Source organism: Prinia subflava, chromosome 5 (genome assembly GCF_021018805.1).
Source record: "Prinia subflava isolate CZ2003 ecotype Zambia chromosome 5, Cam_Psub_1.2, whole genome shotgun sequence".
Taxonomy (NCBI): domain Eukaryota; kingdom Metazoa; phylum Chordata; class Aves; order Passeriformes; family Cisticolidae; genus Prinia; species Prinia subflava.
Genome location: NC_086251.1, coordinates 5807097 through 5824127, shown reverse-complemented (window position 1 = coordinate 5824127; position 17031 = coordinate 5807097). Strand labels below are relative to the sequence as shown.

Sequence of the window (17031 nt, the reverse complement as noted above, 5' to 3'; positions counted from 1 at the left end):
GAGGGCAGGTGATGGGAGAGGTGATGGACCACCCCACATCCAGGCAGCTGTCCCTGAGCCAAGGAGAGGATGGAAGGGAGGAGAGGAGCTCTGACCTCAGTGACTGCTCAGTGGAAGGAAACGTTGTACAGGTTTAGTCACAGCCCAGGGAGGGAGGCCTGAAACCAGCCAAGCAGCCAAAGCCCTGCCCCAGCCACGTGCAAACTAGACCAGACAGGTCCCAGAACATCTGCTCCACACCTGGCACGAGCCTGGAGACACTTCTGCCCCCTGATCCCTTCTCCCTGCCTGCCAACACCTGGTGAGCAAACAGAGGTGAGAAGGATGGTGTGAAGCAGGGAAGGTTGCGGGGGAGATCTGGGCTGCCACCATCCTCAGCAGTCCCTGGTATTTTCCCAGAGCTGCCTCTGACATGATCTGCCCTTGCCAGGTACCTGTGGCTGCCAGGATGCAGCTCACAGAGGCTGTGCTCTGCTGCAGCGCTGCGTGGGTGATGAACACACAGGTCCTTCTCTTGGAATCCTGTCCTGATAGCTCAAGCTAAGGGAGGACTTGGGTAGCTCATGCCATCCCCAAGCATCCATAAGCTTAGCAGCTTGCCCTGAGGCAAGGCTCAGTAACACCTGGCTGGGAAGCAGCAGGAACAGCCCTTTGTCCTTCTAAAACCACAGGTATTCCTGTTCTCACAGAGCCATCTGCCCCTCCCTTCAGAATGACCTTCTGGAATAGGCCAGGTTCTCCAGTGTGCATGTTTAGGCACAACTCTGCTTCTGCCAACCTTTCTCTGCTCCAGAGGGGACACACAAACCTGTGGCTCATTTAAGGATCAGACCCTAATGACAGTCAGGCCAGCAAGGAGAGCTCAGTGGTTTTAAACCCCAGGTCATAGTAAGCACCACATGGCTCCCCTTCGGCTGCAGGAGCATCCCCTTGACTTGTGTTGGTCCCACTCTGCATGAACAGCCCTGATCCTTCCACACACACCTTGCCCACCTGGCATAAAAGGGATTTCTTGCTCCTTTCCCCCTCTCCTCTGAGGATTACAGGGTTATCCAGGCCAGAAGATGCCTCAAGAGGTGTTCAGTCCAACTCTAGCAGGGTCAGCTCTGAAATCAGAACAGGCTGCACTGTTCACTCCTGCTATTCTTGAAAATCTCCAAGAATGAGACGGCACAACCTCCTGGGCAAACCTGCTCCACAGTGCCGTGGGTCCCACAGCAGAAATCCTGTCCTGCATGTGCCCTCCACAGCTTTAGCCTTTTGGGACTGGAAATTTCCACGCCAAAGACCCTGTGGGTACACAGGAGTGGGAAGCCTTTCCTCTTTAAGGTACTGCAGGAAACTCTTCTCTCCCCTTCCCAGCCCTGGAATCAGTCTGGTTCTTCCTAGCCCAGCTCACATTCCCATCCCAGCCTCTGCATGGACCAATTGTGCTTTTTCCTCCTCGCCCTTGCAAGAGATTAATTTTTTTTTTGTGTGTGGCAAGATTGTTAAAACATTTCTGCACCGCAAGATTAGAAACTGCCATTTGAATTATTTTGATAAACCCAGCCTCACACATCCTTCTATTCTATACAAAACAAAGGGCAAAAGGAATGGGGTTTATTTTGGTTTTGGAATGATCTCTCCTGGGACTGTTTTGGTTACTGGGTAACTGGATGTTCAGGCTGAAAAGCCCTTTTGTGGTCTCATCCACAGCTTCACTGAAAGCCCAAACATTGGAAATCAACCCAGTGATTTCCTGTGACTGTACATCTTGTCTTCTGACCCCAGAAACAGAGCAGGGCATCCTTCAGCTGGGTGTGAGTATTTTGAAGCAGAACATGTTTTGTACCATCGATGAATATTATGGTTCCTATAGGGACTCTGAGAAAATCCAAAATTCTCAGCATTTTGCACGTAAACCAAATCAGTGATGAAAAGCAAAAGTCCTTTTTCATTAACTCCCATTTCTGCCTTTCAGAGGTGAATGGGAAGGGATAAATCACCATTTTTTTTCCATTTAAAATTGTATCTACCATGATAATATATATGAAAATACCAACTACACCGGGAAAAACCTACATTAGACTACTACTAAAAAAGCTCAGGTGATGTTTTCAGATCAAAAGCTGACCTGAGCCCCACCACGTCTCCAGGAGCTACCACTGAGCTGGTTAAACTGGTGTCAGGCTGTTTTCCTGCAGTGCCACCCAGAGCTGATTTCCCATGTGCCAAGTTTTAGCTCAAATGAATTGTTACAAATAGCCAAAAATACCCAGACAGGATATGAGTAGGAAGCACAAAATAAGATGGGAAGAGATAGCAATGAATGTTGTCATGATTAGCTTAAAAAGGCTGGAAAAGCCTTAAATATCAAATGGGATTTTTAAGAGATGGATCTCCTCCCTTAAATCTTCTGCCCCACCTTCCCAGCAAAAAGCCTAGGATAAGTTTTACAGCAGGAAATGAAAATTACTGATGCTTCCCAAGCCCCTATTGCTATGGGCAGAGATTTGGAACAGGAGCAGCGTGGAATAGCTCCTCACTGGTATAGGCAGAGGGAGATGGGCTGCAGCCCTCTCCCTTTCTCTGGGGAAAGATGGGATGCTGTGACCTTCCTACACAGGCAGAAAAGGATTTTTAGTTCAGATTGACCAATTAATTTGTGCAGATTTATCAATTCTCTTCTAACCCCAGACACTTTGACATTGCTGGAGACAAACTGAAGCTAAACATGCCCCCAGAGTGGCTCTCAGCCTAATAACAGCTTTTCTCTGATAGAAAAAAAAGCTCCTGGCACACCAGCTGCCCTGCTACATGCCTGAATTTCTGCCAGGGAAGTGAATCAGCATTTCAGGGAGTGACCAAAAATGCCCTTCCTTTAGGAGGAGGTGGTGGAAAGGTCCCTTAGATCTCAGCACTCTGTCTTGCTCATGAACCAGTCAGCATGGGGGAGAGCACTGACAAACAAGACTCCCTCTTTCCCCTCGAGGGAATGAGGAACCAGCCACACCCCCAGCTTTGCTTGGTGCATTTCAGCCCAGTTTGGGCTGGCAGCAGCCAGACAAGGATGGTCAGGTGTATCACGCTCCGCCTGCGGCTAAAGTTTGGGAGTTACTGTGGAAAATGAATCTGCCTGCCAAATCCATCTGCTAGGCTTTACAGCTGTCCTGTTAGGGATAAGCAAGCAGGATTGCTGAGGCTGGCTCGTAGGGATTGCACAGGATCGATGTGAGGAGGGCACTGTGCACATCACAGCAATCATTCAATGGAAAATTAAGACACTTGAGTGATTAGCTCAAACAGCAAGGCAAACCTGTCCCCTACCTGTACACCCACACCTAGTGAGAAATGATTGATCCCCACCAGACAAACCAGGATCACCCAGGGGACATCAGCGTGGTCCCTGGTTGGAAGCAGCTTTGAAGCTTCTGCAAGAAGAGCTTTTGTTGTGGGTGCTTCGCATAAACAGAGCACCACCTTCCAGCATGGATGTGACAGTCCTGAGCTTTGTTCCTGCAAATCCCACTATGACAAACACCACTCTGCTGTGCTTCTCTCCATCAGGGCTGTGACATTACTGCGGGAAGCAGTAGGGACACAACAGGAACCCTCACAACTCCATCCCAGCTTTAGCCCATCCCCACAGATTCTGGGATGGTTTGGGTTGGAAGGGACCTTAAAGCCCATCCAGTTCCACCCCCTGCCATGGGCAGGAACACCTTCCCTTATCCCAGGTTGCTCCAAGCTCTGTCCAGTCTGGCCTTGGGCAGTTCCAGGGATGGGCAGTCTGCAGCCCCCACCCAGTGTCAGCCTTTCCCCCAGTCTCCCAGCTGTTCCACAGATGCCTTCGAGCTTGGAAAAGCCATCCGAGAAATATTCCAGCTCTACCAGAGGTGCACATGAGGAACAGCTCTGAGGGCTTGTGCCTGCAGCCAGGGACATGAGCACACAGCCAGTTTTAGGATTTTGGTGTTTTGCCTGAACACAGAGACGATTCAGTGCCCTCCTCCAGGCTGGGCTCGGCTGTTATCCGTCCTGCTCTGGAATATGACACACACAACCACAGTCACTCCCTGTTTTTACTGGCCTGATCTCTTGAGTCCTGATTTTTACACAGAGCAGAGAAAAAGCTTCCCTTTCATCTACAGTGTGAAATCCTTCCCATGTATAAAAATCACAGCTTTAAACCCCTTGTTGCTGGTGATCCAGTGCCCTGAGTACAGCACCAGGCTGGAGCAAAAGCAGTAATTTTGGGGGGCTGTGGGGTGAATAAGGATGCAGTGCAGAGAAACCTTCAGCATGACAACCACCAGTGCTTTCTTCAGCAAGCTTTTTGGATACCAGGGCATGCTACACCCACAGGTCCTGGCAGCACTGGAGCCATCCAGCCTTTCCCTTGCATCCTGCCCAGACAGTCCCACGGCTAGCTCCAGCCTCCCACAGCTTCTTGGCTCCCACCTCCCAGGAGCTGGGTGGTGCTAGGGACAGGATTAGCTCACAGAAGGTGTGGGCACAAAACAAAAACAGCACAGAGGGGAAAAAGCTACAGAATTCCTGACAAAACTTCTGTCTTCCCAGGAAGCCAAGGGAATGCGTCACGCTGGTTTTTCTTCCTGGGGAGTACAAGTGACTCACATAACACTTTCTCTCAGTCAGGTAGTTTTGAACTGGGGTCTTTTAATGTAAACCATTTAATGAGGTTTCGTGTAAGGAATGCTCATTCATCTCCCTCCATCTTTCCAAAAGCCTCCATTAATATTTCATGCGCTGTTTCTGCGCCTGGCTCTCTGGCCTTCTAAACTGCAGCCCAAGCATGGATAATGCTCACCGTGGAATCCCTGGCAAGACACACAGCAAGCCCAAACCTGTTCCCTGTTTTCCTTCCACCCAGCTCCTCCAACAGAGAGGAAAGGTGTAAATCCAGGAGCTGTCACTCGGCGCTGGGACTCTGCAAACAAGTCTTTCTGAGGGGTAGTGGAGCCAGCTTCCAGTTTTTTCCCAAGATCTTGAAGACTGTGGCTATTTGTGCATTTTCCCTGGGTATTTATAGAGCAGGGCGCTGTCCAGACTTGCTTTTGGTTGTAGTTCTGGGAGGAAGGTTTTGCTTTCTGGCAGGAATATAAAAGCTCCTCGATTTTGGTTCAGATCTTTCCTTTCCCGCTCCAACCTGTGGGCACGAAGGGCCTCCAGTGCCACTGGACTCCAGACTGAGACCTGAATTAAGGTCTGTTTGTGGATCACCATGGACCCCTGCTCTCTGTAGGCAGTTCATGAATCTCCCATCAGGAATCTGTAAATACTGGCACTTTTGCTCTGTAGTGCCAGTTTGTGTTTCTGAGCTCCCAAGGCTCCATTTAAGCCCCTTGGAGACCAACAGTAAATCCAGATGGGATTCAAAGGGGGGTCAGGGTCCACCAAAGCTGGGATGGGGGTGGCTGTAGGTCTGAGATGCCTCAACCTAAATGAGCTGCTGCCAATTCTGCAGCGGAGGCTGAAGAACACTTGGTTCCTCTCTGCCCAGACCTGTTGGGCTGGGTTATATTTATCCATGTGCTTGTCTCCTGGAGAATCTCCACAATGTGAACAATCTGATGTGCAGAGCAGGGAGTGTTTCCTTCAGACACCTGGCAGGCTGTACCTGGGGACTGCCTCTGCTGGAACGTGGCATGTGCCACACACCCCCTGGAGCTCCACACACACGCTCCCCCCGTCCATAGGCTTATGTCTTTCCAAAGGGATCCATGATCCCAAGTGGCTCTGTCACTCTAAAGGTAACTTGAAAGGGTGGAAGAAGGAAAAAAACAGAGGACTTGCCACTTTCCAAAACTTGGGGTGTTGTAAAGGCATCTCAAACAACACAGATAACAATGGGGACTCTATGGCCACCAGGCTCTCCAGGCAGTGTCATCTGGATGTGTTCCCCTTTCCAAAGCAGGAATCACCACCATTAAAGCAGAGTGGTGAAGTTCTGACTTGGTCCTGCTGAAAAACCAAGGCCTGATTTTGCAAAAATAGCGTTTGGAAATTTTGGATGGGACAAGATCCTGGCTTGCTTCCCCAAAAAATAAACAACAACCTGTTCCCCTGTTTGGCTGTCAGCCTCTCTGCTCTGGATTTGCATTTCCTGATGCTTTCTGACTAAACCAAACATTATTTTTATATATGAGTGCATGTTCCTGGCAGAGACCCTGAGTTTCTTCTGGTGAACCCTGAAGCCATCCTTACAGGCAGGTTCAGAAAAGCAACTAAAAGGAGGAGAAGGGTGGTCCCAGGAGGCTGAACCAGCACACCAGAGACCCATGTGAAGTTCTCAAGTCAACCACAGGCTCTTGGGGTCCCTCTCACAACCACTTTGAGAGATCCAAACCAGTTTGTGTGAATTTAGGACTCTTGGTGTCTCATCAAGAGCTGTGAGCACACATATCCCAGTGCCTCACTAATGCCCCAAATCTGTTTTGTTAGTGGACTGATGTGGGATTGTAGCCTTCCCTACCTGCCAGCTCCTTCCACACTATCAGAGAGGGTAGGATGGATTGTGGGAACTGGTGGGATACTCCCAGGGGCTGGGGGAGCTGTCTGGAGCAGGACCAGTGCAGGACATACACACCACAGTGCCTGTGCTCCCTTTGCTCTCCCGTGAGTCCAAGCAGCCCAAGCTTTACAGCACAGCTCATCAAACAGCTTTCCCCAGTGTGATATTCCTGCAGGAAAACACCCTAACAGCCCTAACAGACAGCGCTTTGTGGACCTGGCAAGTCTAAGAGATAACATCGTGTGGTGGCCAGCTCATGTTTCTCCCTGGTGCTTTATGTTACTCCCAGGGCTGCTGCCAATCCAGCAGTTCTGCCTGCCCATCCCCCCGGGCACAGAAAGCAGGGTTACATCGGACCCCTTACCCCAGGCAGGATCCCAGGGAGCGTTTCCTTCCCAGGGATTTCTCCAGTGCCCAAGCCCCATCACCTCTTGGTGCAGAGATTCCCTGCAGCATGGCTGATGGGGAATTCGGAAGTTCTGTTGCCCCAGGCAGATTTCAGTGGGATTACTGATGGAAACACAGTCAAGGTTTGTTAGAACTGGGTTAGAACATGCTTGGAAAAACTAGCTATTACTCCTAGGTCACTTAGCTTAAGGGTTTTGGGGGTTTTGCATGTTCTTCTACTGTTCCAGCAAAAACTGTTCTGTTTTGACCAACACAAGTCCCTGCTGCTGCAATCACATCCTAATATTCTCTGATATCAACAAACCCAGTCTCAGTCTTAAAGGTCTTAGACCCATGAAGAGAAAAACTCACAAACACCAGATGCTGCTGTTATTAATTGTGATGATAATAACAATAGTCAAAAAAACCCCCACTAATATTTCACATTTGCACATTGCCCCATCTTTACCCAAATCCAGACTTTTTCATGTCCTTTCCACACCCTGTAAGAAGTCTGACCACAGCAGATAAGGGAGAACTATACCTAATAAAAATAAAGTACAACAATAGCAGAGATCAGCCCAGAGAGGAGAAAGAGATATTCCTCTTTCCCTTCACAAAGTGCTTCTCCACCCTTGCAGAAGAGCGATCAATGTCACAGCTCCCTCTTCAAAGAGACTCAGAGAAAGCCAAAACAATGCATGGCCAGCTTCCATTTGCTATAAAAGTACAGAAATGTGGTGCAGACAATGCCAGGCTCCCATCACGGCTCCATGTGTCTTTGGGAGGATATTTGACCTCCAAGAATAAGACTGGCCGGAAAGTCAGGGAGTGGGATTTCCTGTGCTTTAAAGTACAACATGTCTTCTCCCACCTCGATGGCCTTCAGCACTAATTTGTGCTCCCTAAGTCCCTCTGGGACCTCCTGGCCTGGGCCAGATCAAGGTGCCAGGTTTTAGCCATGCAGCTTATCTTCCCTGTAGTTACTCCGGCAGCAGCAGACTGAATCTGAGCCTGGCTTAGGTGCTGGAGTCTGTATCTTGTTCCACACCACGCTCATGTGCAAGGCTCAGCTGCCTCACTTGGTGATCCATGCAGAGACACTGCCCTGCACCAGCAAAAGGGCAGGTGATGGTCTTGAAATCAGCTTTGAATAGGCTGAGTCAAAGGCGACACCTGCACAGCCACACATTGCATGGTGACACTTGTGTCTCGCCTCCCTTCCTACCCTCCTCCCACTGGGGAAGGAGGAGGCAGCAGCCACACCTGCTGGGAGATAAGGGGAAGATCAGAACTCTCTAATCTGAGGGTAGGGAGAAGACAACATCTGGCTGAGGCTGCAGACTGTGGGAGCTCTTAAGGATGCTCCCAAGGCGAGAGAGAACCTAGGGAAGGCCAGCCCACAGCTTCATCTCTCACATCTTTGATTCTGTCCACATATCAGGTGAAGTGCTCTTAGCCCTCCTTCACCTTTCACAAGCCCAGCTGCCCCTTGATTTAGCAGATTCATTAGAAAGTCTGCAACCCCTTAGGAATGTGCCCTTCCCCCTTGAATCTTCCAGTTCAGATTCAATTAATATCCAGCAATTAACGCTGAATTAAAAGCTTTGGCATGAGGCTCCATCCTGGTTTCACTTGGCCAGCACCACACCACGCCCTCGCTGTGACCAACACAAGGCCGAGCACAGCCACGGCCTGAATGCAGCAGAGAGAGCAGAGCAAAGGGCAAATGGGAAAATAAGAGGAATAAAAAAAGAAAAGGGAGCCCAGCATGATAAGGACTTGCTGACTTGGCAGGTGTATGCACTGCTTCCAGCTTCCTGGGCTCTTGGGACACAGGCACACATCCGTGTTAGCTTCTCATTGGGGAGTCCAGCTGATCCCATCAGTACTTTATTAACCATCATGAGATGAAGAATTCAGGGCTGTCCTGCTTCACCCACGCAGCCAGACTCCTCTGCCACTGCCATGGAGTCTGCACCTCTGGCAGCCACCTTGGGTTGCACCAGATGAGCTCATCATGGAGCAGATCCCAGAGGTTTATTTTTTGTACACAGCTTAGGAAGGAGAAATAAAAACCAGGGTGACCTTAGCTGGATCCCTGGTTCTTCCTGGGGCTTCACAGCTGGGGCTGGGACCAGGTGTGGGGCTGGGACCAGGTGTGAGCTCCATGGGCCAAACCTGGTGACACATTCCTGCTGGAGTAATCTGGATTTCGGTACATTAGGACATGGCCCTGGGGCAGGAAGAGAAAGGGAGCCATATGAAATATGACACTAATATGCAGAAACACTCCCAGCTATCATCAGCTGTGGGACTCAAGTGATTGGGTGGTGCAGAGTAAACAGAGTGGAGTGGGGGTTTTTAAGAGCCCAGGTTCTCTTTTCCAGGTATCTCATGCTAATGCACACAGAGATCCAGGAGATAGGAACAGTTTGAGGACTGTAAAAGGAAACCAGTAGACAGCTATTAACAGAGGAAAAATTCACAGGTGTCCAGGCTTGGGCACAGGGATGGGTTTTATTACACTCAGAGGGGTTGGCAGACCACCAAGTTTCTACTCTAATGTGGATATGAATTTATATCTCTTATAGATGTGCATTGGGATTTCAGTATCAACTGCAAGAGAGACAAAAAGGGGGAATTGAACATACTAGCTACTACGATGCACTTGAGAGTCCTTTCTAGCAGTGTCTCCGTGCTGTGTTACTGTGACAGAAAACAGACTCAAAGTTGTAAGGCTGAGCCCAAAACGTGCTGGGGTTCTCCATGCAGTCTGTGTACAGCCAAGTATTTCACCAGCATCGCCATAAATGCATCCCTCTGACATCCCACTGACAGTTCTGATAAGATCAGTGAGAAAATCGTCTCTGCCCTCACCCCAGGGTGAAACACACAGAGCAAAATACCACAAGTGTTCCAACGCAAGGAATAAATATGGATACGTCAGGAATCTAGGGCAGCTCTGCTTATGATACAACAAGCCCTGCAGCAGATAGTCAGCCTCCAGAGGGGAAACCCCAGGTGTCAGGGATGACTCCTAAGTATTCCCCGGGGATTACACACACTTTAGCCTAGATTCAGTGAAGACAAACCCTTGGAGGAAGCTCCACTGTCTGCTGTCATGGCAGCCCTTGGCACATGCCAAGCACACTCAGCAGTTCCATTGCAGTAAATCCACTGAGGATACTGAGGAATTTCTTCCTTTAGGCCAGCAATAAGTATTTCAAAGCCAAACCATTGAATTCTGACAACCTTATTGTGAGGTAAGCAGGATCTGACCCAGGCACAGAAATGCCCCCAAGCTTTCTAGAATTGACTTAAAAAATGTTAGGGCTTTGCCTTGGCTTCCCTTCAGCTCACACACGGAGCAGAGGTGAAGAGCTTGAATACCAAAACAAATAATTCCCTGAGATTTTATTAGATCTTGTTTTCAGGTTTTGTTTCTCTTCCCTTCCAGTTTCGCTGTCAGTTCCTAAATCTCCCTCACATCTTCTCCCACATTCTAATTCTCATTGGAAAGAAGAGGAAAATAATCTCTGCTGATCCTGTCTGCCTTTCACTAAACACTCACTGCAGTACATTTTCCTTGATCCTTGCGCTGTCTGTGGAGCAGCATTCAGTTATCCCATTCTTAAGTGGGCAATCCCCTCGTAAAGATACTTTAACAGCTGGTGTAGAACTTAAAATTACCACATAACAAAAGCTAATGGCACTCTAGGCATGAAAAATGACATAGGACACACAGCAATGAGCACAGGGACACAGGGATCCAGGACATACCATGGAAGCAAAGGCCACCTCAGTCCCTGTTTAACCTTAGGCAGAACAGTGCTGCTGGAAAAAGACATGCTGGAACATCACAAAGCTGGGGTGTGCCTGGAATGGAAGGGCAAGAGGGAGAGGTGGAAGGAGGCTTTGAGAAAGCACCCTGGGATGTGTCACCTTCAGCCTAGGTCAGAGCAGTAAGAGGTGACTGAGAGCAGGGAGGAAACACCCTTGTAACTCACCTCACTGCTCCATCTGCTTGGAGACCCCAGCTTGGAGGCAGGGAAGGCAGGATGCACATGGATAAATCACCTGAGAGCCTGTTCTGTAACCACTGACCCTGTCTCTTGTGCTTCTGCTGCAGTTGCCTGGCCTGTGAAGCAACATGAGTCACAAGGGATCCCTCAGCAGCAACCCCGGCTCATCGAAGTAAGGATCTTCCTGTACCACTCCTTCCTACCATTCCGGGGATACTCCAAGCAGTCCCACTCCTCCCCAAAGTCCCTGGTGTTTGTTTCCCCCCTCCCGGGCACCTCACAAGCTGGCACTGCCTCACACATCACCTGTCCTGTGCACTGTGGTTTGATAATGGCACATTAGGTGGAGAGAGCAGAGGGACACCAGGAGCTTCTCCACCTGCAGCCTCGGGCTACAGCAGCCCATGGCAACTTCCCAATGGAGCCAGAGCCACCAGCTCTCTCCCTCCTTCCTGCAGCGGGTATGAGCACCTGAACCACTGCCTGCCCTCAGGGGACACAGGGACAGAGCACAAAGCAGCCCCTGGGCATGCATGGGCTCACTGCTCTGTGCAGGACAGCCCGACCACAGCACCTCAGATCCTGCTGGGATCCTCCTCTGCCAGAAAAAACACTGTTATCTCCTGGATGCTCATTCCTACCCACGACCCGGCACAGGGGGTGGCCCTACATGTGGTGTTTAGAGACCTGATGCCCCAAAACTCAAATGTTTACACACAATTCCACCCTCCCACATTCTCACATGGGATATGTTCTATATCCGAGCACCTGCCCTCAAGGGATACATCTCCAACACGTCCATTGAGAAGGGACCATCACCTTGGCTCTTGCACTGCCTCAGGTTCAGGTGGACTCAGGGATAACATGGAGGGGGTTTCCCTGTAACAACCCCACTCGCAGCACACTGGGAGCCGCTGTCCTTAACGCAGCCCCTCTGCAGTGCTGCCCTTCCAGGGGACACTGTGAAGGTAACCCTAGTGGGGACAGGCCCGGCTGGGCTGCTCCGTGTCCTGTTTCAGCACTGGCTTCAGTGACATGTGCCTGTGGTGTGGGTAACGGGTAGGGTTGCACAGGGAGCCGCCAGCACGGCCCACAAGGAAATGCTTTGGAAGGAAGGGAAGGGCTGGTCCCTCTGGGCAACTGCAGAGCTGCTGTGTGAAAACTGGTGTTAAAAATATTTGGGAGCTGATGGTTGATTTGCACCTTCTTTCTTTTCCAGTGGCAGCATGGGCAAAGCCGAGGGAGCCTCCAAGCTGAGTGCAAAGGACCTGTATGGTGAGTCGTGCCTGCAAACACATCCAAAGTTTCCCATGGCAAAGACACCTCTGGAGAGCTGGATGTGGATGTTGGGAGCTTTAGGCTGGAACTCAAGCAAAGCCACGTGAATCCAGAGTTCCATATGCAAAAAGCTGGCCTGACCTTGCAGCAAAAACACACCTCACATCTGTGACGACACCCCCCACGACACCTCCCATGCTGGGGACAGTGGATTTTGTGGGAACAGAACGTTGCTTCCCCTAGCTAGATCCTCCCTAGGTCTGTTAGCAAGATCACCTGATAAAGGGCCTCACAAAAGAAAGACTGTCCTCAGCAAGTTAATGATTATCCTCTTCTAACTACTCAGTGAACCATGAAAATTCCATGCCCTTTGGCTCTTTGGAAGAGCAGAGAATGTGCAGGATGGGTGTTTGTGCACAGTCCGAGGGGCAGCTTGTTTGGGTTGAGCATATTTAGGTATCAATAACAGTTATTCCTGATCTCAGCAGATCAAAGTACCCCAGGTGAAAATGTGGCCTCTGGGCTGGGCAGAGCAAGCATAAATCATGTGAGAAATCATCTCCCTCAGATATTTCCTGGGTAAGAAGTTGGAGGTTGTCTGGGGTAACACAAGCAGCTTTTGGGGAGTCCGAGCCTGCCAGCTCTCCCACCTGAGAGCTGTGGATTTACCTGGTTGATTTTTAATTGGGAAGGAACAGGCTGTGTGTGCTTTTCCTTGGAGATCTCCTGTTTGATCAGAGATTGTCCTTGGCAGCTATGAACTGCCAAGGTGGTTGATTTGTCCCTGGGAAGTGACTCTGTTTTCCCAAGGGTTTTGGCTGGAGGTTTATCCATGTGGAGTGGCCTGGAGCAGTGTCCAGAGAGACCAACCCCACCTGGAGATAAGTGGGATGGCAGGGGCTGTATTTAGTGCTAAACAAAGCCATTGTTAATGTCAATTAGCTTCCAAGAAATGAAACATGAGGATAATGGCAGAGCAGAAATTTGGGCTCTTTGTGACATGTGGGGTGTGGGGTGGGCAGGTGCCAAGCAGGGGTTTGAACTGTGTCAGTCACTTGTGGAGATGGAAGGACACACGATGAAGAAGCAAAAGGATGAGGTGTGGAAATTTTAGGGGCACACAGGGCTGTTAGTGCAAACTCCTCCTGCCTCCAAGGCAGTGCACATTCCTTTGGCTGTGCACTGACACTGCGGCACGTCCTGTCAGGGCAGGAGGGCTGCAGTTGCCAGAGATGTGTAAAAATGAACCAGCTCACAACAGTATTAAACCCAAGCAGATTTGCAGGCTGGCACTCATGGGTGCAGGCAGCCCGGGGCTCCAGCCATCAGAGTTCCAGAGGGGGATCTAAAGGTGCCATGGCATAGGGAGCACCCCCCAGTCCCGTGCCACAAAAGCCAGTGCAGGGAAAGGCTGACAGACTGCCTTGAAAACAAACACAGCGCTCAAATGAGCACTTTGCAACACAGAACTTCATCTTCTACATTTTTTTGTATGAACACACCTCAAAAGCAAATTCACCAGGGTTGGGACCTTTCTGACCAAATTCCAGCAAACCTAAAATGAGGACTGTATGTCCCTGGGCCAAATCCTCAGGAGGAGTAAAGCAGCTGCCTGCTGTTTCTCTGCCACTACTGAAACACAGAATGAGCTCTGCAGGCATTCCCTGCACAAATCAGTGCCTCTTGGCCAGCCCAGCCCCTGGCATGAGCACACCCAGAGGGATTTTGTTTGGCAGCACTTGAAACCCACCCGCTAATTCAGAAAAGGACACTTAGCACGTGTGAACCAATATTTAAATGCCTTGGTCCTTTTCCCACTCGGATCCTCCCTCCCCCAGCATTAATTTCTGCTGTGAGTTGGCACATTTGGGGGTAGAGGGCAAGCAAGAACTGAAATTCCAGGGGGAATTATGTTTCATAATGAAACAAATCACACCAAGCCGAGCTGGCCTTGATTATGTGATTACAACACTGCTGAGGGACATTTGGAGCTGACAAGACTTTTCATATTTCCGTTTTCCTCCAGTGCAATCAGGCTCGACCCTCAGCCTGTGTACACTGCCAGACCTCCATGAAGCGAGTACAGTGACTCCCAAATTCCCAGCACACAGGCATCCACTCATTTAAAGCTCGCTGGGTTGTGATGGCTCCAATGCACACAGGTGTCTAAATATTATTTCTAGGTGAACAAGGCCTTGGGTTGAGCTTTCTAAAGATGCTTTTTCTACAGTAATACTGGCCTAACATGACAGGGGTGCCAACTGTGGGTACACAAGTGCTACCTGAGGGCCAAGGTGTCCCCAGTATCAATGGGGACTTACTGGGAATATTAAACCCACCTCAGGGGAGACCCTGAAGAGAGATATTTAAAACTGTCGTGGTGAGGCTGGAGCACAGCAGCAGCTTCAGGCTGTGCACAGGAAGGCACCCAGATGGTGAAGGTGGAGGTTCAGTCTGGAGGGGCTCCAGGGCATAGTGTGAAGGTCCTCACAGGGCACAGCCTCATTACACGGCTGTTGATGGGTGGGGAAGGCTCAGGTGTCACACTTGGCCTCCTGAAATTGCTTTCATCACCAAATATCTTGCCTACCACTGTGTATTCTTCATTGTGGTGAGCACAGAGGGATGCAGAGAGATGACCAAAGGGAATTCTACAACGAAACTAGCTTAAAGCCCCAAGATACCTTCCCCTGGCTCTGTCCCTACCAGAGTTTGATATGCTTTCCAGCTGCTTTGCCATCCTCAGTGGAGTTCCCTGGCTCTTACAGGAGCAGGACACTCATTCTTTTCTCTCCCCTTAGTAAAACAGCACCACATTCGTTCAGCTCCACATTCCAGAGGGGTCTGTGGCTGCAGGGAGCGGTCCTGCCTCGGCTGGCAGCAGGGAATGGCTGGCCCCTCTCAGGTTGCCACCTCTCTCCCCACGCAGCCACCAGCTGAATAAATGTTAATGCACACCATAAATAAATTAGGCTGCTTCTCTGCTTACGGGCGTCTGTTCCGAGCCCAGATGAAAGCCTGTGGGGGGGGGAACCAGGCTCCAGCAGAACCCATGGGAAGGACTGGCAGGAAGCATTTCTGCACAGCTCTTCCCACAGCAGGAAAGCTGCTGCCACCCCTTTCTGAGGTGCCTCCAGGTGGGCTTCTGCAGGTGTTCCCTTCAGCTGCTTCCAGAGCTGTCAAACAGCACTGGCTGGCTTCTCCTGATGGATTAGGCAGCGTAGCAGGAGAAGTTGGGGCAGTTTGATGGTTGCAGTGATTCCATGTAGGGCTGTGGGGAGGAGCAGCTCATTTCTGTTTGGCTGCTGTCTGTCCTGTGGTGCTCAGCCTCCTTCCAGCCCCCACGCCAAGCCTGTGAGACCCGGCCAGCTGGTTCCAGCCTGCCCATCCATCCTCAATGCACTCATTTCTGGGAAAGAACCAGACCTGATAGGGCACAGGACTGCAAAAGGGGTTTTGGAACAATGAGTTAGGCTGGAGAAGCGCAGTGCTGACGCCGATCACTTGACACTGCGCCGTAACCCAAGCCAGGCTGTGGCGCTGTAACAGGACACGAGGCACTATCACAAAGAGAAGAGCCACTTCCTGCCCAGTGTGGCCCTGGACAGGGATCATCTCCCTGGGGAGCCACGGGCAGGGAGGCTCCACTGGTGCCAGCATCACCCCTGAGCCACAGGCAGCTGCTTAGTGCTGGCTGAGCAGAACACAGCAGTGGAGAATGAGTAAATTGCATTTAATGGTCATGAACCAACTGCTGGGGGTCCCCACAGACCTGCCTTGTATCTCACCTCTCTGAGATGAGACCCTCCAGCCCTGAGCACAGTGCCCAGGCTGGAATTCCCTGCTGCTGGCTCTCCCATGCCCTGCCCAAACCATGAGCTTTTTCACAATTCCAGCTGGAGGCCACATGGCTGTCACATCGTTATTGACAGGAGCATGGAGGGACCATTCCTTCCCTACAACCTTTGGGAGAGGATTTGTGCAGGATTTAACACACACTGGTATTGTCTGCAAAAGACAACCCAGGCAGGAGCAGACAACCCAAGCCTGCTCAGCCACACTGCAGGGTCAAGAGGACTGTGTCCATGCCTAAGTCCACAGGGATTTGGGCAACATCTGAACAGTGGCACTCACTGTCATGTCTTTAAAGGTTTCATGATACCAGAGAAAAAGCCTGAGGTTCAGCAGAGACCCAACCTTCTTGTCTAGGCCATTAATTCCTCATGCCCTCTGCTGCCAGCCCTGAATAACTCCCTTGTCTTTCCCCACTGCTTCCTCGGTGCCATTCCAGCTCCCTTCCTCACATCCCCTTTCCCATCCAAGATTCCAGCTTACCCTGCTCCCCTTTGACACTGCGTGTGTGGGTGACTCTTTTATTCAACACCTTGGACAATTCATACACCATGGAAACAGGGCTGGGAGAAAAGCTGGAAGCCAACAATCCTGTTGGTTCCTGCAGATCAAGCCCCAGTGGTGGGTGAGACAGGGAATACATTGGCTCAGCTCAGCCCTGACTGGAGCTACTGGGAGGAGCAGACACTGCTGGCCAGGAGTTTGGGGTTGCAGTTAGTGACAGGGATGCTGTGGAGAGGGATCTCCCACCTCTGATGCTGCTCAGCATCTCCAGTAACCCTTTTTCTTTGCCACCTTGAAACTGCTGAGCACAAGTTCTATTCTTGCACAGAGTAACTGCTTAGAGCTCACACAGAGGAACCTTTTCCTAAATGGAAATGGGGCTTTGGATATGCTCAAGTAGCTTGGGAACTAAAGTTGTGGTAGTTCATAAAAATAACAACAACAAAAAAAGGGGAACTTTTCATTATG

At 50.5% G+C, this 17031-nt stretch overlaps 1 protein-coding gene across 2 annotated transcripts in view; it reads left to right on the top strand.

Annotated features, from left to right (window-relative positions):
- Positions 1-17031, top strand: part of LOC134550874 (epidermal growth factor receptor kinase substrate 8-like protein 2) — a 47926-nt gene that overhangs the window by 7528 nt on the left and 23367 nt on the right. The window contains exons 2-4 of one of the 2 annotated variants that reach the window (XM_063397775.1): positions 1699-1802; positions 11037-11101; positions 12149-12204. In XM_063397775.1, the coding sequence (XP_063253845.1) occupies positions 11058-11101; positions 12149-12204 (100 nt within the window). In that variant the 5' untranslated portion in view covers positions 1699-1802; positions 11037-11057. The remainder of the gene's footprint in view (positions 1-1698; positions 1803-11036; positions 11102-12148; positions 12205-17031) is intronic. The other variant, XM_063397774.1, reaches the window with a different exon arrangement.